Source organism: Podarcis erhardii (genome assembly GCF_964252035.2).
Source record: "Podarcis erhardii genome assembly, chromosome: Z".
Lineage (NCBI taxonomy): Eukaryota > Metazoa > Chordata > Lepidosauria > Squamata > Lacertidae > Podarcis > Podarcis erhardii.
Window position 1 is genome coordinate 46,881,533 of NC_138504.1, and position 27,424 is coordinate 46,908,956.

The 27,424-nt window shown below is 47.3% G+C and overlaps 1 protein-coding gene and 1 long non-coding RNA gene across 2 annotated transcripts in view; one reads left to right on the forward strand and one right to left on the reverse strand.

Moving 5' to 3' along the window:
• Positions 1 to 10,486: 10,486 nt before the first annotated feature.
• LOC309333898 lies at positions 10,487 to 21,316 on the forward strand. The gene is made up of 2 exons (XR_014152769.1): positions 10,487 to 10,824; positions 21,013 to 21,316. It is a non-coding gene; the product is annotated as an uncharacterized lncRNA (long non-coding RNA).
• Positions 21,317 to 22,055: 739 nt separating this feature from the next.
• The window catches only part of COL27A1 (collagen type XXVII alpha 1 chain), a 253,068-nt gene continuing 247,699 nt past the window's right edge, over positions 22,056 to 27,424 (reverse strand). Inside the window, exons 60-61 of the mRNA XM_081846708.1 lie at positions 25,058 to 25,264; positions 22,056 to 22,742 (exon numbers count right to left, since the gene is read on the reverse strand). Coding sequence (XP_081702834.1) covers positions 22,596 to 22,742; positions 25,058 to 25,264 — 354 coding nt within the window. The 3' untranslated portion in view covers positions 22,056 to 22,595. The remainder of the gene's footprint in view (positions 22,743 to 25,057; positions 25,265 to 27,424) is intronic.

The following is a 27,424-nucleotide window of genomic DNA, read 5'->3' on the forward strand; positions in this document are numbered from 1 at the left end:
AAATATTGTTAATCCAAAATTTGTCTTTTCTTTCAAATATATTCAAATTTATATTCCTTATTACTAATTTGTTGGAGCCATATTATTACAAATCTTACATCTTTCTTAACATTCATACAATTTACAATGTTTTTGTAGATAATCCTTAAATTTCTTCCAGTCCTCCTCCACCAGTTCTTCTCCCAGGTCTCGGATTCTGCCAGTCATCTCAGCCAGTTCCATATAGTCCATCAGTTGCATCTGCCATTCTTCCAGTGTGGGTACATCTTGAGTTTTCCAGCATTTAGCGATGAGTATCCTTGCTGCTGTTGTAGCATACATAAAAAAAGTTCGATCCTTCTTTTGCACACTCTGGCCGACAATGCCTAAGAGACCTCTGAGGTCACTGTTATTCTTCTCTCCCTTAATTTTGACCCAAATGCTCTCACTTTGGCTTTGAGGTTCTAAATCTTGGATCTCTTCACAGGTATACACATCCCTGACATATAACGCCACTCCTCCTCCTTTCTTGTCTGGTCTGTTTCTCTGAAATAGATTGTATCCCTCCATTATTACATTCCAATCGTGGGACTTATCCCACCTGGTTTCAGTGATGCCTATTATGTCATATTTAGTTTGCTGTACCAAGAGCTCAAGCTCATCTTGTTTATTTCCCATGCTTTGCGCATTAGTGTACAGACATTGAAGTCCATTAATCATTCCCCCGTGTCTCTTATTTAAGGATTTTTTCCTCCCACCACTAGGTCTGCGTGCTTTTTGCTCCATTTGGTCTATGACATTTGGATGATCGTCTTCATCAATTGATAGACTCCTACCTTCAGGAGCACTGTCTCCCTCCCCCACATCAGTTTAAAGCCCTCCTGATGAGGTTTCTGAGATTTTTGGCAAAAACATTCCTCCCAACCGTTGTGAGGTGCAGCCCATCACTTGCCAGAAGTCCATCTTCAAGAAACTGCAGTCCGTGATCTAAGAATCCAAACCATTCCTGTTTACACCATTTGCGAAGCCAGCTGTTCACTTCCACTATTTTTCCCTCTCTCCCTGGGCCACGTCGTCCAACTGGGAGGACAGATGAGATGACAATTTGTGCATTTAATTGCTTCAATTTCCTGCCCAGAGCCTCGCAGTCTCTTTTGATCTTCTGGAGGCTATTGCTTGCAGTATTATTGGTTCCCACATGAACCAAGAGGAAGGGGTATTTGTCAGTGGGTTTTATGTTTCCTTGCAGTCATTCAGTTACATCTTAGATCTTAGCCCCGGGGAGACAGCACACTTCCCGAGACATCTTGTCAGGCCCACAGATCACTGCTTCTGTTCCCCTCAGTAGGGAATCCCCTATCACCACTACACGCCTCCTCTTAGGCCTGGTTGGGGTTCTTCCGTGAGCTGTCCGTTCCAAGGTCGCCTGCACATTCCCTGAGGACTGACTTTGCTGCTCGTCTTCATATACCTGATCGACTGTAATGAGGGAGAGATCCTCAAATGGAGTCTGCTCTTCATCTTCCATGCTAGGGGAGAGGACCTCAAAGTGATTGTGTATTTCTAAACAATCAGAGCGAACCCTGGGCCTCCTACTTCTTTGAGTCACGTTTCTCCATATATCTGGCTCCTGTGTTGGTGAACTAGCCTCCTTCTCAGGGGTGTCCCCTGTCTCCTCCTTGGTGGAGACGGTGTGCTCTGTTGCTTCCAAGAAGAGCTCCAGCTCTCTAATTCTTTGGAGCATAGCTACATGTTCCTCCAATGCCAGGGATGCTGGATTCGTGGGAGCAATCCTTCTAGGGAAGCTGGGCTGTCCTTGGCCTCACATCCACACCACCATATTCAGAGAAACAACAGCTGTGTCAGGATGGCTTCCACATGCGTCATTCCTGGAGACACGACTGTATCTATTGTCCTGCCAGGTTGGGCAATGGAGGACTTTGGGCTTTAAAATTTCAGCGGCACCATGTGCAACAGCAAACTTCATCGCTCCTCCTCTGCATCTCACCTTCCGGTGTTCAGCATTGTTGTGGCACCTCCTGTGGTGCCCTTTTGGCTCACCCAGTGCAGAGAAACCAGTCACACTCCCCTATATTCACCTCTGGAGTTGGGGGCATCTGCATTGGAAGAGAGGAGTTAGAGTAGGGCATATCCACACAGGGTCCCAGTTCCCACCTCTTCATGGGTAGAGTGATGGAGCTTTGCATCCACATACTGGATGGATAGTAATTCGTTGGGGTATTTTAAGTTGGGTTATGTTCAGTGGTACAACTAGGGCAAGCAGGTACCCATTTTAATTTGGCTTACCTAATGACCCATTAGATTACAGTGGTACCTCTGGTTACAGACGCTTCAGGTTACAGACACTTCAGGTTACAGACTCCTCTAACCCAGAAATAGTACCTCAGGTTAAGAACTTTGCTTCAGGATGAGAACAGAAATCGTGCAGCAGCGGTGCGGCAGCAGCAGGAGGCCCCATTAGCTAAAGTGGTGCTTCACGTTAAGAACAGTTTCAGGTTAAGAACGGACCTCCCGAACGAATTAAGTTCTTAACCCAAGGTACCACTGTAATAGATTCATAGACTTGTAGAATTGGAATCTTTCACTCAGCACAGGGCTCAAACCCACAACCCTGAGAGTAAAGTTGGATCTACACTGATTTTTAAAAAGCCAAAAAGCCAAAACACTATACAAGCTCTCAAGGCAAAATCACATTGGCAATGGATCACTGCCCTGCAGCACCATCTGTTGTCACATAGCTCAGTTATAACGATGTAATTGATGAGTGTAGCTAAGTCCTAAGAGTCTCATGCTTTTCTGACAGAGCTACCCCAAGTCAGATGTGCTCAAGATATTGATTGCTCATATTTACTAGCTGGGTGGCTGGCTGACCAGTGAACATTGTCAGTGTTCACAAAGGTGTTCAGAAAATTCCTATCAAGCATGATGAAAACCAGAGCAAACAGAGCCTGGTCAGAGAGAGGGCAGATGTGCCAGTAGTTGATATAGGGACTCTGGTAAAAGAAGAAAAGGATAAAGAGGTAATTCCTACAGGGTGCTGGTAGTCCATGCGCACACTTTTGGGCAGAGAAGGTATCTGAATCAGAAACAGGGTGGGAGTGAGAAGATGCAGTAATTACTTGGACCAATTATCAAGTATTCCAGGGTGTGTGGTGCCAGAAATGTGTTATTATTAGCTCTAATTCTGCAAGGGAGTGTGAGCAGAGGCTTCAAAAGATAAGGACTCTAGTGCTTGCCCAAGAAGTCTTCAGATTCTGTTGCTTGAGGAAGAAGCAGAGAAGCAATGCCTAGGTGAAGAAACGTTCTCTGGGGAGGGCCATAGCTGCGTGGCAGAGCAACTGCTTTGCGTGCAGAAGGTCTCAGGTTTGATTCCCACCAACATCCTGGCAGAGAATCCTGTCTGAAAGGCACTGCTAATTAGTATGTTTAAGCACAGCATGTTGACTCACTTTAAATTCTTATTTGTTCAAAGGCTCTTATTTGGCTATTGAGACTGAACACTTTTTGGAGGTGCTATTACTGTTTTCAAGTGATGCATTGGTTATGAATCGTATTACTAGGCCTATGAACACCAGCTGGTGGGAGACAGTTCTGTACTGTTGCACTCAGGTCCTTCTGATGTGAGGACGAGATGCTAGACTAGACTGGCCTAAACCAGCAGGGCTATTTTTATATGGCTCTAGGACTTCGCGCTCTTGTTGTTGTAGGAAGAGACGGGTTAACTAAACACCAGGAAGAACTTTTTGATAGTAAGAGGTGTTTGACAGTGGAACAGTCGCCCTCAGGAGGTGGTGGACTCTCCTTCCCTGGAGGTTTTTAAGCAGAGGCTGGATGGCCATATGTCATGGATGCCTCAGTTTAGATTCCTGTATTGCAGGGGGTTGGACTAGATGACCCAGGGGGTCCCTTCCATCTCTACAATTATATAATTATTACTATGAAATAAAGAGCACCATCATTATTATATCTTTGTCAATGTGGACAAGTAGCTGTGTGCCCTGACAAGTCCTGCAGGTGATCAAAGGGCTTTGGTGCAAGAAATCCACTTTAAAAAAAAAAAACAACAGAAAACCAGCAACTTTGGGCAGTTAGGAAAATTACAGGGAAATGCACTAAAAGGTGTTGTGTGAACAAATGATTAGCAGGATGTCATATAACCTCCCCACAAACAAATCAGAGCGAAAGTTCAATAAAGAGTGGGGCATAAACTTTGCTTAAGCCTTGTGTTAGCAAATCAGGCTGATTGTTCAATAAGCAGGCCCATCTGGAGGAACTCTTCAGATAAGGATTTTTTTAAAAAGAAAAAAAAGCATGAGAACCAAACAGAACAAAATGGAAGTTGTGGGAAGTTACACACACACTAGTTCTGGAATTCAATTTTAGAAGTTTCCAGCATTACAGGAATGCCAGGGAAACATCAGGCTTGAGGAAGGAAACTTTCCCAAACTAAGTCATGTCCACAGGTAGGGCCAGAAGCAGTAAGAGCAAGGGCCAATGACAGGTGGAGCCAACATAGTCCAGTTGTGCCCCACCCTCCTCCCCACTTGCCTGGATGGGGCAGGGCAAGGTAGTACAGGGCAGGAGCCTGTGGGTGCCCCCCTGCCAATCCAGCAGTCGTGGCTGGTGCCATTGGGACTGGGAGGCCAGAAGACAGGGAGGCCAGCAGAGAAGGCAGCAAGACAATCAGAGCGAACTAATCTTGTCCCCATCCTCCTCCCTACTGGGTTCTACAGTACACCCCTTACTCCAAGGAGGAGGAAGATGGCAGGCAGCAGGGCTGAGAGAAACCCCTTCTGGAACGAGTCACTGCCTGTCAGTGTAGACCAGGGGAAGGCAACCTAAGGCCCGGGGGCCAGATGCAGCCCAATTGCCTTCTCAATCTGGCCCACGGATGGTCCAGGAATCAGCGTGTTTTCACATGAGTAGAATGTGTGCTTTTATTTAAAATGCATCTCTGGTTTATTTGTGGGACATAGGAATTTGTTCATTTCCCCCACAAATATCTAGTCTGGCCCACCACATGGTCTGAGGGACGGTGGACCGGCCCACAGCTGAAAAAGGTTGCTGACCCCTGGGGTAGACAGTAGTGAGCTGCATTAACCAATACTCTGTTCTCAGTAGAAGGAAGTGGGTGATATTCAACTAAGTTTTACTCAGTGGAGTCCCACTGAAATTAATGAACATGGCTGAGTTATGTCCATTGTTTTCAATACCTCTGTTCTAAGTAAAACTCATTTGAATAGCTCCCTGTGTTTTTATGTTCCTGTGTAACTGCTCTGCTTCTCCACCTTGCAAATTCCTATCTAGGAATAAGTCCCATTGAATGCAACAAGATTTACTTCTGTGTAGACATACAGCGTCCCCCTCCCCATTTGGCATATTTACTCTTCTCCCCCTGCACACATAAACCTCTAGTCGGAACGCCGACATTTGGCCATTCTGTTGCCTTGATCAGCTTGGTCCTAATGAAGATACTGCTTTTTGGATCCTTTCGCAACAGAAGTCATCAGAGGCGATATTTACCATTTGAACTGTGTCACACTAATTTAACACTGGTAGTGTGGCAAGAAACCCATAATCTGGACTGAGGCCAAATGGAATAGACTCAAACTTGCTGATAAACTGTAGCTCAGAAATCTCACGCGGGAGTTCTTAAGTCAAAGTATGGCAAAGTATGAGGTCAGCAGCAAACATCCAGAGAGACACCCACAACTTTGTTGGCCTTTGTCACTGTTGAGGAAAACAGCCCCAGGGCACGTGGACCATGGTCAGGATTCCAGGGTGTGCCTGGGTGATTTTCCTGCTGCTTAAATATGCAAAACCTGGACCTGTTTCAAGGGAGAGAGGTGTGCCCTCCAAAACTTGCGAGGGCAAGCCTTCCGGATAAACTGCGAGGCGTGGTCAGCTGCCAAGGTACCCGCCCCAAGGATCTTGCTGAAGAGCAGGCTGGGATATGACCTTGAACTCTGATCACCTCTCTTGCTCACCTGTCTGGAAGACAGCGAGTGGTGTGTGAGAGAGTAGGAGGTGTACAAAGGGGGAGGATATGTTTGTTGCTCTGCCTTCTTTTGCCTCTGGCCACACCCACCTCTGGAATGCAGCCTCTAGAAGGTTGTCCAGGGTGGAATGTGGCTCTTGGGTCAAGAAAGTTCTCCACCCCTGATGTAAATAAATACATGTGCAACAATGTGGGACAAAAGAGCAGTCAAGTGGTGTTCTGAATGACACTTCTAACCCACATCCTGCTGTCAAAGAATTGTCTATCAGTGCACGCAGCTCAGAGGACAAAAATGCGCAGTATTCTGCCCATGTAGTCTACATAAGGTCACCTTATTGCTGTTTGACTCTGCGAACAGTGTCCATTTGGACCATTATCTAACCTGTGTTTCTAGCAGACTGTTCATGCTGTTTCATGTTTGCAACATCACTGTGCAAATCTCTGGGCATAATACCAAGGTAGTTTCCTGCAAAGACGAAGTACAGGATCGCCCTTCTGTACCAGAGCAGAAAGTTTCCGCTGCTGCTGCTGCAATCTCTAAATGTTCCAAAATATGTTTGAATGAAAGAATCAAGTATGATACACTATGTCTCTTTACAGTTTTGTAGAAGCTGAGGCCAGCAAGACCTAAATATAGAGTTCTGTGGTAACCAGTTACTATCACCACAAAGAGAAGAGAAACCCAAATAAAGCGGAAATGAGGAAGAGTTGAGTCTCCCCAGCTCCACTTTTGACTATCACTTAAGAGTCCAGTGAAATACTTTAGAGTGATTTCTCTGGGTCAGGAGGATATAATTAAGACTGCACAAACAGGATTATTCGAGTGAGGGGACTGCTTTGGGAGTGTATTTATAATTTGCTGTTCAAACAAATCTCTGTTTTTCTCCTGGAGTCAAGCTCAGCAAAAAGATCTTCGTGCACAATACTGATTGGCTAGAGGAAGTGATGTCAAGAGTGAAGCTCAGCCAAAGGTTTCTGTGCAGAGTCTGATTGGGTAGAAAACTGGTTGGGAACTATAGTTTGCTAAGGGTGTGAGAATCACTAGGAGACTCTTTACAAATAAACAATTCCCACAGTTCCCTGTCTATATGTTATCAGTGTCTTTGAAATCAGGATGAATGTTCATTAAGCAGAGTTGGAAGCAACTATGAACTGAGGAAAGTCATTTCTCTTTCCTGAAGCCTCCTGGTGCTCAGCTTGGTTCTGGTATTATATGGGAGAAGGACAAAAACATCTCTCTTCCTGATTTCCCCAAACCATCCATTTTTAAAAATAAACTTTTTAATGCATTTTTCAGTTTATAGTTTGCTGTACACACATTCTTCATCTTATCTTAATACTGCTTAGACTTCCCAACCTATCCCTCACTGACCTCCTAAGACATTTTCTTTGATTAACTACATCTCCTTTATTTTTCCACCTTTCCATCCCTAAGATTCATTTATTTATTTTATTCCACCCCCTCTGCTGATCACAAGTTTATTCCCACTTGAAAATTTGCCTTTTTAAATTTGCCTTGTCTTTTTAAATATTATCGAAAGGAATCCCACCCACTTTTTTGTCACAGTATTTTCATCCTGGTTTCTTATTTTTGCCATCATACTCATTAGTTCCACAAATTCTATTAATTTGTGCAACCACTGTTCCTTTGTTGGAGTAATCTTTTCTTTCCAGTTCTTTGCATAGACTGTTCTTGCAGCCACTGTTGCTTATAGGAATAAGTTTTTTACTTCCTTTGGAATTTCCTCCCCTACTATTGCTTGCAAGAAGTCTTCTGGTTTTTTTGGAAATGTGTGCTTGAACATTTTAAAAAATTCTTCATATACCATCTCCCAACTTTTTTTTTTTTTTGGCATACTTACAGTGACACCACATATGTATTAAGGAGCCTTCTGTCTCTGAACATTTCCAGCACAGATTGGAACCTCTCTTGAACATTTTAACCAATTTACCTCGCATCACATACCATCTGTATATCATTTTTTGAATATTATCTTTGATTGTATAACAAGCTGAAATAAATATTGTACTATTCCACAATTTTTCCCAAGCTGAAAATTCAGTATTATGTCCAATATCTGACACCCTGTGTATCATTGCGGCCTCCACTAATTCATCTTTTGCTTCCCATTCTAATAGGATTTTATATATATTTGATGTTAATTGTTTGCTATTTCCTAATATATATTTTTTTCAAATTCCGATCCACCTTCCATAAATCCTCTCTTTATCGTTTCTCAAAAATCTCATTTACTTGCAGATATTGGAACCAATCTATGACTAGTCCTGCCGCTTCTTCTCTCTTTTTGAGTCTTATAGCATCACTTTTAAATTCAATAAGCTCTGTATATGTCCCCCATGTTCAGCTTCTCTGCCTGCTTTCCCGACATCATCCATACAGTATTTTTATGCACCTCTAGAAAGTTACAAAGAGATTTGGTGAGACAAAGTGTCCTGAAATACATGACTGGATTTTCTAGCGATATGCTGCCCCCTGGTGGGTGGTCAGGCTCCCTGTGCTTTCCTGGAGGGGCTACTTCTGCAGATGTTACATGATTCAGAAATCCTTGAAGTACAGGTAGTGAAGATGGAGTTGTTATTTCACCACTCCGGAATTTAAAATGTCTGGGTTAACGGCTGGTTCAGATATAAATTGTTGTGAATGCAGAGGAATGTAAAGTGAGCCTGATAATACTATAATTTGGAAGGACAGGTTCTTTCTATATATCTAAGGATTACTATACTTTTGAGTTGAATTAAATTGCATTAAAGGAAAGAAAAACTACATAAAAACCAACATATTAGTGAAAATAACATACAAAATTAGTGAGAAGTGATTTCAAGATTGTGTATATTTTATTGCATTTTAACCTGCATTTTAAATTGTTTTTTCTTTTTCTTTTTCCTCTATTATGTTTTTTACTGTGATTTTATTGGTGTTAGCTGCCCTGAGCCCGGGGAGGGCAGGGTATTATCATCATCATCATCATCATCATCATCATCATCATCATTATTATATTAGGCAAAATTGCATCCAAAATTGAATCTGTTGGGAGAAATTCTCCACCAGATTTTTTTGTTTTGTTTTATTAAAGACAAAGAAATATAACAAATACAATAGCATTAACCCCCCAGTAAATTCCCTGGTGCAGGTGTGTGACGTCACACATCCATGTTGTGGTGGTCGCTGGTGGCAATGCCTCCTATCCGCAGCCTGCGAGGCACCCTTTTCTGCGGGGAGGGGCTCAGACAGGCTGGCCGAGGAGGGCTGAGCTGAACTGCTTCACTCTCTCGGAAGCAGCGCCACTGCCGCCTGCCACCATTTTTCATGGACTTTGTATTATATTATTGTGTGGGCCGAAGCACCTATGCTGGAATGTGTCCCTGAGCACTGATCATGCCTCTTGCTTGCCTGGATGAAGGGCAGAGATGGTTGTCTGGGTGTATGTGGAAGCTACCATATTTTTCGCTCCATAAGATGTACCTTTTTCCTCCTAAAAAGAAGGGGAAATGTCTGTGCGCCTTATGGAGTGAATGTGTGGTCGATCGCTGGCTCCCTTTCTGGCCCCGGCCCCTTGACCAGGCCTCCATTGTTGAATGTTCTACAGACGGAGGCTGTTTGTTTCCCTAGTGACATGTGACTGGCTGATTAGATTATCTGTTTGGAAACTGTAGAAACGGCTCCCTTTCCTTTCCTAAAGAGTTGAACCCCATAAAAACAGGATTCTTTCCCTTTGCAAAGTAAGCTCAACAACTTTGAGCTGATCCTCCAAAAAAGGGGCTTTTCCCGTTTGCAAAAGAAGCTGCACAACTGTGAGCTGATCCCCCCCCCCCAAAAAATGGGGCTTCCCCCCTTTCCTCCTCTAAAAAATAGGTGCGTCTTATGGTCAGTTGTGTCTTATGGAGCGAAAAATATGGTAGCTTACAGCTTAAAGGCAGCATTTGCACCCGTTGCTCTGCCCGGCTTTGCTTCTGGCTCCACACAGCACTCTGGGTTGCAGAATATGTCATCAATCTCTTTCTGAAGTGGCTTCATGCCGATCCTTCAGAGACCCTTTTGAATACCTTTCTTGAAAGGTCTAATAAATCCATTACCGTACAGGTGACAAAACCCAGATGTTGTGCATTGCTTAGAGTTGTTAGCTCTTGTCATGTTTAGTAACTGGTTCTATTGAGGCAGTGACTTTGTGCTTATGTTTTGTACACATTGGGTTAATGTAGGGCTAGGGTAAGGGTACCAGACATCCCCGTTTCCCGGGGACAGTTCCCGGATTTACAAATCAGTCCCCATACAAAATCCATTGAAGTTGAAAAGTGTCCCCGGATTCATTGAAATTTTTTTGGTAACCTTAGGCTAGGGAACATGTGGTCCTCCTGATGCTGATGAACTTCAATTCCCATCATCCCTGTTCACTGGCAACTTGGGCTGGTGTGATGGAAGCTGGAGTCCAAGGACATCAGGAAGGCCACAGCTTCCCCAGTCCTGGTTTAATGGATGGTTAAGCCATAAAAAATGGTTAATCCTATTAATTATGCTGCTCAGCGGCAAAGAAAAGCACTCAACAGATGTGTGTAGTCTCCACCTATGGTACTTTGCTCCACATTTCCAGGGTTGAGAGCTGGAATTAAACCAGTTCTGAGCTGGCCAGGCTGATGACGAAGGACCCATGCACTCCCTCCTTAGGTTCCTTCCCCTCACCTTCTCAAGAACCACACAAAAAGCTGCCCCAGCTTTAAATATTTATTCAAAAGAGAGAGGAAGTGTTGATCTCATGAAGGTGTACAAGTCCCCTAACAGGGAAGAAATGAGTGTTGGACAAGGATGAGTGAGTATGACAAAAGGGAATTGGGATGGAGAAGGGTCTATGATCATTTCAGGAAGAAGGCCCATTTGGGGTTGAGAGATGGTTTGAGGTAAAAAGGAGAGGGGCAGCCTCAGGCTCAGTGGGGGGTACTGGCCCTGAAAACTCTCCCCAGCCTCACTGGCCTTGCCCACCTGGAAGCTGTCCTAGAACTCCCCATGTTTTGGAGTACGTTGTCAATAATATGCAATGATACACAGCTCTACTTCTCCTTTATATCTGTAGGTGAGACACTGGATATGCTGGAACATTATCTTGCCTTGGTATCAGGGGCACTGACTTGCCCCCCACATTGGGGGGGGGGTCACACCACATGTCCCCACCAAGTTGTAGAAAGCTCATGCGCCAGACTGTGACACAGAGGCGTCCCACCCTCACTGTTCGCATGCCGGGTGGGGAATGGGGAGCACAAAGCTGGGCTCTTGGTTCCTTCTTCCCAAGTACCACTGGCAGGGAGGAGGTGGAGCGAGACCACAGGATTATTTTGGGGGGTGGCCCCCTCCTTGAAAATTAGGGGGCTGAAGACCCCTCAGCCCCTACTAACCAATGTGCCTGCTTGGTAATGGATTGGATGAGAGTCAACAGATTGACACACAATTCAAATAAGACTTGAGGCACTGTTAATGGGTGGTTCCCTAGACTGGATAGCTGGGAGATCACCTGCTCTTGATAGGGCTAGAATCCCTCTGAAGGAGCAGGTTCATAGCTTGGGGGTACTCCTGGATCCTTCGCTGTCACTTGAGGGTCAGGCGGCCTCAGGGTGCAGAGTGCCTCCCATCAGCTTTGGCTGGTGGCCCAGCTACGCCCCCATCTGGACAGGGATAGCCTAACAACAATATTTATTACGGCCATAGGCCCATACAGGTAAAAACAACACATAAATAACAGCTTGTGCACGTGGGGGGAAAAAACAGCCGCTAAAGCACCACAATAACAATAAAATACTATAAAATAGAATGGCATACTACGCCTTAGTTAGCTTGTAGTGCTCCTTGGCGTCGCTTTTGGGTAAGGACAGCGACCAGGAACCTAGCCACATTCAGGGTCGTATGGGTATCCTTATCCTGCAAGATTTGAGCAAGGTGGAATTTTGGTGGGGTACCCTCTAGTTTCTGTATGATTGATCCCAACAAATTTGCCCGTGGCACATTGAACAGGGGGCAAGTGAACATGATGTGCTGGAGCGACTCCGGCATCTCCTTATCACATTCGCACGTGGCGGGGGCTTGGCCCTTTGAGAATCTATGTCTCAGGACGTTGGAGGGAAAAACGTTGAACCTCGCTTTGGTGAAGGCCAGTCTATGGGCAACAGTCGAAAGGGAGGAGAGGTATGATGGAACACAGTAAGTTAAAGTGATACCAATGTTCTGGGGCGAACAAACACCTCCCCCCAGCATATAATTTCGCTGTAGATCGATGTCATCCAGTCTTTGGCGGATCAGTCTTTGAGCAGTAATTTGGTCTAGTTTTAGGGAATCTGAAGGAGAGATTCCATAACTCAGGAGTTTGGCATGAATTCTACTAGTCCAAAGGCTAGAGAATTCATCTCGCCATAAGCATTGGACAAGGTAGTGGTTTGGTAATCTATGCCACAATGATAACCAATAATTGAAGACTTGCTTCCACAGGCAAGTTTCTAAGGATGCGATCTTCAGTTCTAGTCGCATGGCTGCATTGCTTACGCACAGGGGGAGCATTAGGAGCCGACGCAGGAATTGATTTTGCAGTGTCTCAAGAGGAGCAAGATCTGTCATCACGGCCCAAAGCGGGGCAGCATAAGCAAGCACGGCAACCACTTTTGCCTTGAACACTTTTAGGGCCGAGGGAACATGCAAAGCTCCATCCGAAAAAAAGAATCGGAGGAGCGCATATGACAGAGTTTTGGCCTTGTTAAGTAGGTGTTGAATTTGAGCTTTCCACCCCAAATTGTGTTGAAAAATAACTCCTAAGTATTGAAATTTTAGGACTTGCTCTATTTTTGCTCCACCAAGCTTCCATTCGTATAATCTCCGGCTTCTGGAGAAAATCAGAATCTTGGATTTAGCATGGTTGATGGTTAATTGGTTGAGTTGACAATACGTGGCAAAGATCTTCAAAGCTCTGGTTAGTCCAACACGTGTATAGGATAGAATTACCGCGTCGTCCGCATATAAAAGGAGTGGGCAGCGGTAGTCCGCAAGTCTAGGCGCGTGTGTACTTGGAGATGAGTTAACTAGGGGTGCGCGCATGTCGCTGATGAATAGGTTGAATAGACAGGGAGCCAATATACATCCTTGGCGCACTCCCTTGTTTATTGGTATCGAATTTGTGAGGTCGCCCGCAGGACTAAGTCTCACTCTAGCAAGGGTACCTTCGTGGAGCTGACTTATAAGCCATAGGAGTTGTTATGTAGTGAAGTTTCACCCTGGGCCAGCAGGGGGATACTGTATATAGTTTTCAATCAGGTCTGTAGATAGTTTTCCCTCAGGTCCGCGTCAGTTATTTTAGGCGGGAACTCTGGGCTGTTGTTGCTACAATGTTGACAGCCGGCTGCCTATAAAAGCAGGCCGGCTGAGCTGTTTGCAGTCAGTTCTATTCCAGCTTACGAAATAAAGAGCTAGTTGGAGAAATCGCTGTGTCGTCGGCTATGTCAACCCACAACTAACACTGGCGACGAGGATGGGATTGATGGACATCAGAGCACAGCCAGATGCGGCCAGCCTCTGAACTGAGCTGAATCACTGAGCTGAATCACAGAGCGAAATCACTGAGCGAAATCACTGGACAGAACCAATTCAGAGCTGACTGTTCTGGCTAGAGCACTGTGTTCCATCCATCGCCCTTCACGCCGGCATCGGAATCATGGCTTCACTTGTGCCTCTACCGCCGTTTGCGCCAGACTCTGAATCATGGGATTCCTACCTCGCTCGGTTCGACTGCTACCTCCAAGCCAACGAGCTGACAGCAGTATCAAAGGATCGGAAGCGGGGCCTATTCCTCAGCCTCTGTGGGCCTGAGGTGTTTGAGACGGCCCGAGCATTGGTTGCGCCCGAAGCAGTCCAGGCAACACCATGGGACACGATCCAAGAGAAGCTCCGCAACCACTACGCACCAAAGCCGTCCAAGATTGCTGCCCGCCATGCGTTCTACCACCGGAACCAGGCAGAGGGGGAGTCAATCAACAACTACACCACCGCCCTGCGACAGGCTGCAATGCACTGTGAGTTCCGAGACTTAGACGATGCCCTGATGGATCGAATCGTCTGCGGGGTCCGGGACATCCATCTGCAACGGCGTCTCCTCGCCAAGCCAGACCTCACGCTGCAGAAAGCCATTGAGGAGGCTGTGGCCTCAGAAGCTGCTGAACGCTCCGCCCAGGAGATCCGCAAGTGCAGCAGCCCGCGTCTTGCTAGGGAGCCAGTTCCGGTGCATCATGAAGAGGCCAGCAGTGATGAGGCATCCTCCAGTGAAGGCGATGACGTGCACCAGACAAAGCGGGAGCACAGGAAGTTCCAACAGAAGTCCAAGGGCCAACCGGAATGTGCCGGCTGCAGAGGCAACCATTCCCGTGCCAAGTGTCGATTCAGAGACGCCATCTGTAGGAAGTGTTCCAGAAGGGGCCACATCGCTAAGGTCTGCCGATCGGCTCCGTCTGACACCCCCCCTTCATCGACTCGCAAGTCCAAGCCTTCCCTCCAGTCTGCCAAGGAAAGTTGTTTCGCTCTCACCAACTGCCGCTGCCCGTCTGGAACCACGATTGGCCAAACCGACTCGCCTACGCGGTGCTCATTGAAGGAGCTCCATGTGACATGGAGATCGACACCGGGTCTGCCCTGTCCATCGTGTCGTGGAGCACCATCAAAAGACTGGTACCCAGAGTGTCCAAAAGGCAACTCGACTCTCACCGCGTACACCTGAGAGACTACCAGGGAAACGACATTCCCGTGGTAGGCGTTGGCCGGTTCCGGATTGCCTTCAAGGATTTTTCGGGCCTGCTCCGGTTGGTGGTGGTCGAAGGTCAGCGGCCAAGCCTCCTAGGGCTAGACTGGTTTGATGCCCTCGGCCTGGAAGTCACCGGCATCAACTGCATCTCTAACGCAGAGACTGAGGGTCTGGTCAAAGACTTTGCCGAGGTTTTTGACGGCACCTTGGGGCAATATACAGGTACGCCCATCTCCTTTAGCCTTGATCCACAAGTCGCCCCCATCAAGCTAAAGCCACGCCGGGTTCCCTTTGCTCTCAAGGCTAAGGTGGACGAACAACTGGACAAACTGATCGCCCAAGGAGTTTTGGAGCCGGTTGACCACGCCAAATGGGAAACCCCCATCGTCACGCCTGTCAAGCCAGATGGGTCGGTGAGAATCTGCGCTGACTACAAGTGCACGATCAACAAGGCACTTCAGCAGCACGCTTATCCGGTTCCTGTTGTCCAACACCTGCTGCATTCCCTGGGTGAGGGTAAGGTCTTCGCTAAGCTGGACCTTGCCCAAGCCTATCAACAACTGCCAGTCGATGATGCCACTGCTGAAGCCCAGACGATCGTCACCCACCGGGGGGCATTCCGTTGCCGCCGGTTGCAGTTCGGGGTGAGTGTGGCTCCTGGCATCTTCCAAAGCCTTATGGAGCGTCTCCTGCAAGGGCTTCCGGGCGTGGTACCATATTTTGATGACGTCTTGGTGTCTGCAGACTCACACCAGCAGCTGTTCGAGCGCCTCCGTGCCGTGCTGACCAGGTTCCAAGAGGCCGGGCTCAAGGTAAAGAGGGAGAAATGCCAGATCGCCGTTCCACAGGTAGAGTTCCTGGGCTATCTTATCGATGCCTCCGGCCTTCACCCGACCACATCCAAGATCCGCGCTATCCAGCAGGCCCCCACCCCAAAGAACAAGACGGAGTTGCAGGCATTCCTGGGGCTGCTGAACTTTTATAACATGTTCCTGCCCCACAAAGCCACAGTGGCTGAGCCTCTTCACCGACTCCTTAGTACAAAGACGCCTTGGGCCTGGGGTCATCGGGAGACGGCGGCCTTCAACGCGGTTAAGGCTCTCCTTTCATCAGACAGTGTGCTGGTACAGTACAGTGAATCCAGGCCGCTGGTCCTTGCCTGCGACGCCTCACCTTTTGGCATCGGTGCTGTCCTTAGTCACCGTTTTCCAGATGGAAGAGAAGCACCACTCGCCTACTTTTCCAGGACACTATCTCTGACGGAACGGAATTACAGCCAGCTCGACAAGGAGGCATTGGCACTTGTGGCTGGAGTGAAGAGGTTCCATGAATACCTCTATGGCAGGACTTTTGACCTCATCACTGACCACAAGCCACTCCTGGGCCTCCTCGCCGGTGATCGTCCAACTCCACTGGTCCTCTCGCCACGCATGCTGCGATGGACTGTTTTCCTGGCTGCCTACCACTACCGGCTCATCCATCGCCCGGGGAAATCGATGGGCCATGCCGACGCCCTCAGCCGTTGCCCTCTTCCAGCATTTGTGGAAGACCCGGCTCCAGCTTCATCGCTCCTTCTGATTGAGGATCTTCCGGCAGCGCCTGTATCAGCTGCCACTGTGGCCTCCGCGTCTGCCCAGGATCGCACCATCAGCCGGGTGCTCAACTGGGTGTGGAGGGGGTGGCCACAAGGGCCTTTTGCATCAGAGTTCCAGCCCTTCGCAACCAGACAACATGAACTCTCAGCTCATCGCGGCTGTCTGCTGTGGGGAGACCGCGTCGTGATTCCCCAGGGACTCCGTCAGCGCGTCCTGGAGGCTCTGCACGTTGGCCACCCGGGAATTGTCAAAATGAAGGCGTTGGCTCGGTGTTATGTCTGGTGGCCTAATATGGACGATGCCATCACTGCCTGGGTGTCCGCCTGTCAAGCATGCCAAGAGTCGAGGCCTGCACCACCGGCAGCTAAGGGACACACCTGGGAGACGCCAAAGACACCCTGGTCGAGGGTGCACATCGATCTGGCTGGCCCCTTTCACGGCCGGACCTTTATGGTAGTGGTGGACGCCTATTCCAAATGGCTGGAGGTCGCCCTGATGCCCTCCACCACTACCGAAGCTGTCATCCGGGTGCTGCGAGGCCTGTTTGCAACGCATGGGTGTCCTGATGTCCTTGTCTCTGACAACGGACCACAGTTCACGTCAGGCACGTTTGAGCGGTATCTTTTGGGACTGGGCATCCGCCATGCCCTAACGGCACCCTTTCATCCATCCAGCAACGGGCAAGCGGAAAGAATGGTGCGCTCGACAAAAGAGGCACTGGCGCGCCTGGACCGGGGAGACTGGCATGAGCGGGTCGCCGAATACTTGTTCGTGCAACACATCACCCCTCATGCGGCCACAGGGAGGAGTCCTGCTGAACTGCTTATGGGCCGCCGCCTCAGGTCACCACTCGACCGGCTACACCCGGACTTTGCCGTGGCTGAACCCCCAGGCTGTGCCAACGCGCCACGGTCATTTGTCCCAGGAAACCAGGTCTTTGCCCGGAACTATGTGGGGGACATTCCTTGGGTGCCAGCCACAGTAGTGGGAGTCACGGGACCTCGCTCGTACCAGGTGGCACTCGAAGACGGACGCTTGTGGCGACGGCACATAGACCAGCTTAGGCGCAGGGTTGGGGACTTGGACACTACCGAGGTGCCCCCAACTGCGCTTGCGGCTCCAGAAGAGACACGTACAGATGGCGAGGCCCCACCTACACCTCCCTCGCAAACTGCCAGCGTGGAGCCGAACCAAGCCGCTTCAGAGGGTCTGCCAGACTTACCACAGACTCAGACCACTCCACTTGCGGAGGCTCCACCCACAGCAGCAGATCCAGGGGAGTTGGTTCCAACGCCACCTAGGGTCGCACCACAGCCTCAGCAAGAACTGTGTGGCCCTCCGGACTTGGCTACCAGTCCCCGGCGGTCTGGCAGAGTTCCCAAGCGCCCAACTTATTTAAAGGACTATGTTGTTGGACATGTATCACTGTTGGTCTAAGTATGGGAAACGTAACCAATATGCTTTTGTGCCTAATTGAACCATTACGCGTAGTGCTGTATATAAGGAAACCATTACGATTGTAACTAACGCCTTATCTCGGTGGGGAGGGGTGTTATGTAGTGAAGTTTCACCCTGGGCCAGCAGGGGGATACTGTATATAGTTTTCAATCAGGTCTGTAGATAGTTTTCCCTCAGGTCCGCGTCAGTTATTTTAGGCGGGAACTCTGGGCTGTTGTTGCTACAATGTTGACAGCCGGCTGCCTATAAAAGCAGGCCGGCTGAGCTGTTTGCAGTCAGTTCTATTCCAGCTTACGAAATAAAGAGCTAGTTTCGCAAGTTTCTCCCATAGAATATTTCTAGGAACGCTGTCAAAGGCTGCCTTTAGGTCTAAGAAGGCAGCACAGAGGTAGCCCCGGGGGGGAGAGGAGTACTTTCGTGCCAGATGGTAAAGAACTATCGCATGATCGGTTGTAGAGCGTTTAATTCTGAACCCTGCTTGTTCGTGGCCAATCTGATTAGTCTCATCAACCCATCGCAATAGTTTAGTCAGCAAAAAGCTGGCATAAATTTTCCCTATGATCGAAAGGAGGCTGATGTTACGGTAGTTTTCCGGCTCCATTGGAGAACCTTTTTTATGAATTGGTACTATAATGGCCTCCTTCCATATTTTGGGGATGAGGCCAGAAGCGTTGATTGCATCGAAGGTTTTGGCCAAGATGCCAGCCCACCATTTTGGGTGTAGTTTAATGGCTTCAGCAGGGATCAGATCGGGCCCTGGGGCTTTACCCGGTTTCAGCTGAGCTATTAGCTTGGCTATTTCGTCAGGATCGGTGGGAGGCCAAATACGTAGGTGGGTAAACAGATGCGTCAGGTGGTCGGAGGGAGCATCTGCCTGTGAGAAGCATTTCTTCAGGAACAATTCCCATGTTGGTGCAGGGATGACTGCCCTTGGGTATTTCCTCACCCTTCTGTTGATCAAAGACCAGAATTCCCTGGATCTGTGTGATTTTGAAGCAGTAATCAAAGCCTGCCAGCGATTGTGTTGCCACTCACGTTTGGCAATTTTCTGCGTGCGTTTGTAAACTAGCTTGGCTTGTGCATAACTAGCAGGCAGAGTAGCTGCATCGGAGGTCTTATATACATTATATATAGCACGGAGGCGCTGTCTTGTTTGTTTACACTTGTTTGTTTACACTGAGAATTATACCAGGGGGCACCGTAAGTATATTCATTTCGATTTAATATTTTGGGTGGTAACCTGAAGAAGGACGTAAGATCAGTCGTATGATGGTGGAAGCATTTCAGCACTATGCTATGCTCGTCTGAGGCAGAGCCTATGTTGGGATGGGGCCCGAGGATTACTTTTTGAAAGAATTCCTGGTACCTTTGAGCCTGGGTCTCCGACCATTTGATTCCTCTTACTTGGAGAGATTCGTTGGTTACCATCTGGGTCGCATGTCTATGAGCCTCCGACTGCCAGTTCAGGGAGAGCTTGGCTACAAGGGGAAGATGATCACTAGATTGTATATTCTCGATCTTAAAGGTGGAAATGCACTTAAGTAGATCCCTGGAGACCAACAGGTAATCGAGGACGCTGTTTGATTTGACGCTCAGGTGGGTAAAATCCCCAGGAATGTCAGGGAGACATGTGCCGTTTAAGGGGACCAGATTTAAACGGATGGCCATTTGATAGAGGAGTACTCCAGCCTCATTTGCTCTGTGGTCTTTAGAAGTTCTCCTCATGATATGTTCCAGATCATAATTATCAAGGTTTGGAGTAACCCACCATTTGGCTTTGGTCAGCGAGTCCCAGTTTGCTGCTGTGCGGGCGTTAAAATCGCCACCTATTATGGCCGGGGTATTAGGAAACTTAACATAGCATGAGAGCCTAACTCTTGTTGCATATGCTCTGGTAACCTCTAGGCTAGATGACTGCAATGTGTTGTATGTAGCGCTGCATATGAAGATGGTTCAGAAACTTCAGCAGCCAAGTTGTCCACCAGGCCAAGACGTTTTGGGCATATAATGCCAATCCTGGCCCAACTGCACTCACTGCCACTTAGTTTCCAGGCCCAATTCAAAGTGCTGGTTTTGACCTATAAAGCATTAAATGGCTCAGGGTCACAATTACTTCAAGGACCGCCTCTCTCCATAGGAACCTACCCAGACCCTGAGATCATCCTTTGAAGCCCTTCTTCATGTGCCTCTTCCAAGAGGTTCAGAGGGTGGCAACACAAGAAGGGGCCTTTTCTGCAATGGTTCTGTGTCTGTTAAATGCTCTCCCCAGTGAAGTTCGCCTGGCGCCTTCATTACATACCTTCAAATGCCAGGCAAAAATTTCCCTTTATAACCAGGCATTTGAATGATTAAACAATATATGGCCTTTTAAACTGTGGGGTTATTGTTTTGTTTGTTTTTATGTCATGTATTAATTTAACAAAGAAATAAAGTAACTGAATAATGCCTCCTGCTTCCTGGATGGAAGATACTGAGAGGGTTTGGCTGTGTGAGGAAACTAGCCTACTGTAGAAATAAGATTGCCATACGTCCAGAATTTCCCAGACATAGCCAGAATATGGCAGTTCGAAACAGTGTCCAGGTGGAAATAGCTGAAAGCTGAAATTTGTTTTTGGTGTGTTTCATTTAAAATAGCTAAAAACTTCATTTGCTCAACAGGTACAAAGGTAAAATTTGCTTCTGGCCCCACCCATATGAGAGCATGCAGTCCTCAGGCAGCAAAAATCAGAAGGAAAGGATGGAGGCAGTGGCGTAGCGTGGGTTGTCAGCACCCGGGGCAAGGCAAGTAATTTGCGCCCCCTAACCCGAGTGAGCCAGGTAGGGGCAGAGAGCTGCGAGTGCGAGCGCCCCCCCCAGATGTTGCACCCGGTGCGGCCGGCCCCCCTGCACCCCCCACGCTACGCCACTGGATGGAGGTATCTGAGGAAGGAGGTGGTAGGGGGAAGGAATCCTGTTGTGTTTTGCCCACTCCCCACAAAAAAAGAGAATACAAACTGATTAAGACTCACATATATTTTACGAAACATGGAAAATAAAAATAAAAATAAAAAAACAGGCACCAAAATGTTCATTACAGTACGGCCCCAACTACATTAATATTACATTCCTTATATAGAATAAAACGATTACCATAATATTAATCCTCCTCTTCTTTTTTAAACTCCAAATTTACATATAGAGTCTAGGTTTCTACAGAACAGAACAACAACAACAATGACAACAACAACAACAACAACAACAACAACAAATACAACAAAAAGAAACACACCCCAAAACAAAACCCATCCAAGACTGAGCAGGTGGAGAAGCGACAAAGTACCCCTGACAACGGTCTTTGGACCTAAACAAGAGGTTCCTGTATTCCCGCTGTTTAAACAAGAGACTTAGGTGTTCAAATCTAGGACTCACCATAGACAGAAGGACTGGAACGGACAACAGACCCAGATTCAGCACAGAAATAAAGTCAAACTGTTTCACTCTCATTTTTCCTCTCACTCTCATCTTGGCTATCTTGCAGCCTAATGCTTTGGTGAGTAACAGCTGTACAGGAACACACACACACACACACACTCATGTATGCACACATGCACAGGCACACACTCATACATATATCTATAAGCAGAGAAATGTGTTTTTCATGAGCTCAGTTCTTGCTCTGAAAAACCACCCTCTAAAGTTACACTTTCATTTTAAAACACATCCATGACAAATGACTGGTTAACGAATCCTGGATTTCAAAGATCATACAAAACCCCTGTAGAATATTTAATGCACCTTTAAGTTAAGAAAGATTATTTGCCATTGTTGTGCTGATGGTCACAAAGACCCCCCTCTTCCCTGCCCTGTGTTGCCCCTGCTCCTCATTCCCAAGGGAATGCTCCAATGCTGAGGGTCTGGAGGGGCCTGTGAGGAGACACTGTAGTAGCACCTCTTAGAACCTTAAATAGTTTTAGTCATATATATAAAACACACTTCTTTTTAAAAAATTAAAGAGCACCAGGTATTTCACAGTGAGAGGTAGAATCAAATTTAACAAACCCATCCCTCTCTCTTTCTCTTTTTCCTGTTTAGCACCAATCTCTTCTCCTTCCTGCCTTCCCTTCTCAAGTCACTTAAAAAGGGCTGTTTTCTTTCCCAAAGGGAAGAAGGATCTTGCTTGCTTTTATTTTTATTTTTGCCTTAAATAAAATATATATCTAGATATATCATTTTCTTCTTCTTTCTCTCTCTTTCTCTCTCTCTAATATTGCACGTAAGAATGCTTCCTGTTCCGGAACAACAAGCAGACAAATACAAGTTTGCAAAGCTGTCTCCCCCAGACTCCTTCCTGTCTCCTTTCAAAAAGCCCTGCCTGCTAGCATCACGTCTCTGGACAGCCACGTTTGGTAGTACGGTGGCTTGTCGGGATGATCTGGGTTTCTCTTTGAGATATTGCATACAGTTTCTTTGGCTGAAGGTGTGGCGAGGGAGGTGGGGAATCTTTGGGCGTGGAACTGCTTAGGTCAACTGGCCTCCTGCTTCAGCACCTGAAGCTCCACTAATTAAGTTGTGTCTTTGCTGAAGCCACAGCACTCTCCTCCTCTTCCCATCCTGGAGAGCAGCGGTCTGACGGGCCAAGGGTTCCTTATGACTTGGCAGAGTCCAAACGCTAAAGGCCTAGCTCTCAAGGCTGGTAGAGAGGTACAGGGGCGGCCAAGAGGCCCTGCTCAAAGAGACAGCATCTCCAAAATGAATGAGCTTGAAGTGCCACAGAGGCTGCCTTTAGAGGAAGCACATGGGCCCAACCTCGAGGAGGTGCTGCTTCCCTGGCTCGGATGGCGGGAGGTTGTAGATGTTGGTAATTGGCAGCTGTTGCAGGTCTTGTGTCCGGAAGGTAAAGAGTGTCCTGTGCCAGTGTCCATCTTGAATCTAAATGCAAAGAAGGAGGCAGGGAGGGAAGAGAGAGAGAGAGGATAACTTTTCACAACAATGCCAGGTCTCTTTGGTGCAACAGTCCCTTGCATTTCCTCTCCAAGCAATAACACATCATCAGTACATGTGAAAACTGTGTCTTCCTTCCCACGCAAGCCAGAAAAGTAGAAAAGTAGCATACAAATGAACAGATTATTGATTATTAGCAGTCTTGGTGGCTTTCTCCAAGGCCAAAATGGATAGTAATAATAGGGTGTATCCAACTATGTTCTAAGGGACGCGGGTGGCGCTGTGGGTGAAACCACAGAGCCCAGGACTTGCCAATCAGAAGGTCAGAGGTTTGAATCCCTGCGACGGGGTTAGCTCCCACTGCTCGGTCCCTGCTCCTGCCAACTTAGCAGTTCGAAAGCACATCAAAGTGCAAGTAGATAAATAGGTACCGCTCCAGCGGGAAGGTAAATGGCGTTTCCGTGTGCTGCTCTGGTTCTCCAGAAGCAGCTTAGTCATGCTGGCCACATGACTTGGAAGCTGTACCCAGGCTCCCTCGGCCAATAAAGCGAGATGAACGCCGCAACCCCAGAGTCGGCCACAACTGGACCTAATGGTCAGGGGTCCCTTTACCTTTTTAACTATGTTCTACTCAGACCCATTGGCATTAATGAACTGATGTAAATCATGTCCATCACTTTCAACGAGTAGGACTAACACTGGATGCAACCCAAACAACACTAACACTAATCTCTACATTTTTATGCCAATATTTTGCCAAGGAGGTCACAGCTGTACATGGTTGTGCTCACCCACCCACCCTGCATTTTATCTCCCCCAACAATCCTGTGAAATAGGTTTGGGCTGAGTGTGTGGCTGGCCCAATAAGCTTTATGGCTGAGCAGGCATTTCAGCTGCATCCTCCCTTGTCCTTACAAAACTCTGCAACCACTATATCACATTGGTTCTCTCTTGACATGGTATTGTGATCAGTGTCAGCACTGGGGAAAGGCAGGTTTAACCCTCCTCTCCTGTGCCACCCAAATCACCCTTCCTTCAATAACAATGCTATTAGCGTCTCAAGGAGGAGAATGTTGCTACAGTGAACTGTATTCCTACTCTACCAAGGCAACAACAACAACAACAACAACAACAACAACAACAACAACAACAACAACAACAACAATAAATTTCTCAGAGCGGCTAACAACAATAAAATAATACAGCATTCTAAAATCAATTCATTATAAAATCAGTTCAAATCAAATTAATGGCAACCATTGGGCTAGAGTTCTGTGAGGATTACCAAAGGCTAATAAGTACTTCAATGAAATTATGCAAACAGTGAAAACAGCACAGGAAGAAAGGGTTGAACACTCTTTCCCAAAATCCTGATGCCACTGATCTGATCAGAATTGGAATCCCCACCACCCTGATATTTTAATGAAAAATAAAGTGGGGTGAGTGTTCTAAGCTACGTGTCTGAGGCCACTTTAGCCTTTGCAGCACCTGTGACCCTCCAGATACTCTTGGACAACAACTCCCATAAGCCCTAGGGATTCTGGGAGTCAGTTGGATTCCAATTAACCTCTGATGGGTCACAGGTTCCCCCAAGCCTACTTTAGATTCGCATTTGAGAAGCATTCAGTTCATGCAAAAGGGCAGCAGGTGGCGCTGCTGCTTTGCAGAACTACCTAGTCCTCTGGCTGACAAAGTAGCACCAGACTGTAAAGCTGCAAAATAGGAAAGGTCGCCTAAAAATAAGCAGCAAAAAAGTGTTAAAGGTGGGCCCATTTGTCCTGTGATTTCTAGCTGCGGGTCTGATAGCTTTTGGCTTTGTCCTGCAGCTTTCCCTTAAGAAATCCACTGATTGCTGCCGATTCAGAACAAATGTCAATCCACAGAAAATCCAACTTAATTTTGTTTATTTTATTTATTACATTTGTATACCACTTTTCATCTGAAGATCTCAGGGCAGTTTGCAGCATAAAAATATAAGATTGAAAACACAAAATGCATAATAAAAACAAAAGCACAAACCAATACCCCCCCCCAACTCATTTAAAAGGGTATAGGATGTTAATCAGCCAAAGGCTAGGTTGAAGAGGTTTTTGCCTAGCACTTAAAGTTGAATAATGAAGGTGCCAAATGGGGAGCCACTGCAGAATAGGCCCTGTTCTCGTGTTGTTCCAATTTAGCAGTAAAAAGTAGTTTTTCCTGGGGAAAGTGTTGAGACAAAATCAACAACTCCCCACCTCTGGCTACAGATCCTCTTTCTAGCCCTCCTGTGGTGCTTCACTGGCAATTTGGAAGGTTTTGCATACCTTGCAGTCATTCACCACTACATCAGGTGTGAACTGGCCTCCAGCCTCAAAGATCTGTCCATTCCAGGCCTTGAAATGCACAGCTTTCCTTGATGGCCCTTCCTGCCACACGGAGGTGTTCAGGCAGTGGATGGTGATGTTCTGGATGACTTCGGTGCTCAGGAGGTGCAGGAAATTCAGCTGCACTCTTCCGATGTCAAAGTCAAGCTGGAACAAGGGGAGAATGGGAGGTTGCGGTGAAGACGGGGACTCCAGCTTGGTTTCATTCATCCAACATGTCCAAGACCTCTGACAGCATGAAGGATGCCCTGATCCCCCAGGAAACAAAGAAGGAGCTGGAATTCTCATCAACCTCAAGCACATACATAAAACCAGCCTCTGCTTGCTGGGTGCCTTCTAAGGTGTTCTGGACAACAACTCCAAACTGTGTTGGCTGCAGCTCAGAGGAATTCTAGTCCAGAACATCTGGTGGTCACCTGGTAGGTGACAGCTGAGCAGGGCCAGCCCAAGATGTTTTGCCACTTGAAGCAAAACAGAAAATGATGCTTTCTCCTCCTCCTCCTCCTCTGTCTGAGATGAGCAGAAGTGGCCTGGGGGAAAGGTAGCAGGAGAGGAGAAGGCAGTGGCAGGTGGGCGGTGGCAGGAGCTCGTCCTACACTCAAGTAGGACCCTGGTAGAGACACATGCCCGACTGGCATGTTCTCTCCCTCCTGGTCGTTCGTTTGGGAGCTTCAAAAGCTTTCTTCAGCCCAAACATCACAGCAACCGATGCCAACAGACACCAGCACACTTAGGGATCCGCAGAATTTGCACAGTTGCGTTACATACCTCAGCAACTCAGCATTTTGGCTAATCTACTTTATTTACATTTAAACACACACGAAGCACTGCAACATGGCTCCCTCTCTCTCAAGCATCAGACAGCAAAGAGAAAAAGAACAAACGACAATAGTCCCACTTCACGGAACACAGTAACACAAACATCCTGTCTCCGTCACTTCTCACTCTGTGGAGTCAAAACCTATACCGTCATGTGATAGACAAAAATACCATGACTGCAATCATGGTGGAGGCAGTGGCAGGCAGCAAGTGCAGGAGGCAGTGAGCAGTGTGCTCCCGGCCTCCCCTAGATCTGTAACCCCTTCCAGCTGTCTCCAGCCTGCTGCCCGAGATGACTGCCTCACCAAGCCTCGTGGGAGAAGTTGGCCATGCAGCTGGCATAAAGCACAAATGAATAAGCTGTGATCACACACACATACAAGCAATCTGTGCATATGTGCTTGGGAATCCCGACTGAGTCAACACAGATGTCGTTATCCGCCTTGAAAAGCAGATATAACATTCTGAAAGTAATTGATATATAAACCTGGCATGGTTGTACATGCAATAGCCCTGCCACAACACCATCTTTAAATATCTGGTGGATTAGCTACTGGCATTGCATTTCTGGTGGGGTACTTGGTCTATGCATGTAATGGCACAGGACCTCAGCCACTGCAGGATCTACCTATGTTTTTCATTAGAACTCCAAAGTTTACCAACCTGAGCCAGGTGTGAAACAGCAGCCGTTGCTCATATGTTTCAAAACAAGGGGGGGGGGTGCATCCTAACACATGTACAGTCCAGCAATTTCTTCTCAATTCTGGTACTTGCATCTCTTTCTGAGCTTGCACCTCTTTCATATGCAACTCCACGCCTTGTGGCGCTGTGGTCTAAACCACTGAGCCTCTTGGGCTTGCCGATCAGAAGGTCGGCGGTTCGAATCCCTGCAACGGGGTGAGCTCCTGTTGCTTTGTCCCAGCTCCTGCCCACCTAGCAGTTTGAAAGTATGCCAAAAAGTGAAAGTGGATAAATAGGTACCGCTCCGGAGGGAAGGTAAACGGTGTTTCCGTGCGCTGCTCTGGTTTCGCCAGAAGTGGCTTAGTCATGCTGGCCACATGACCCGGAAAAACTGTCTGCGAACAAACGCTGGCTCCCTTGGCCTGTAAAGCTAGAGGAGCGCTGCAACCCCAGAGTCGTCCGCAACTGGACTTAACTGTCAGGGGTCCTTTACCTTTACCTTTTTTTAGTGATGCCATCATGGTTGGACTTGGGGGCAGATGTCCAGGGACTCTGCTCATCACAATGGGTAGAAAGGTCCCCAAACACAGCAGGGCTAGCCTGTAATCTTTTTAAGTAATTCACGTTGCCATCTAAAGAGTGCCCCATCCTGCAATGCATATTAATTTATTCTGGCTTTTAAGCTTGGTTCTTATGTTGCTTTGGGACACTTTTGTGACAAAAATGACTAATAATACAACAACAACAACAATGTAATAATATAGTAATAACAATAGTAATAGTAGTACTAATGAGAAGTTTAGTATC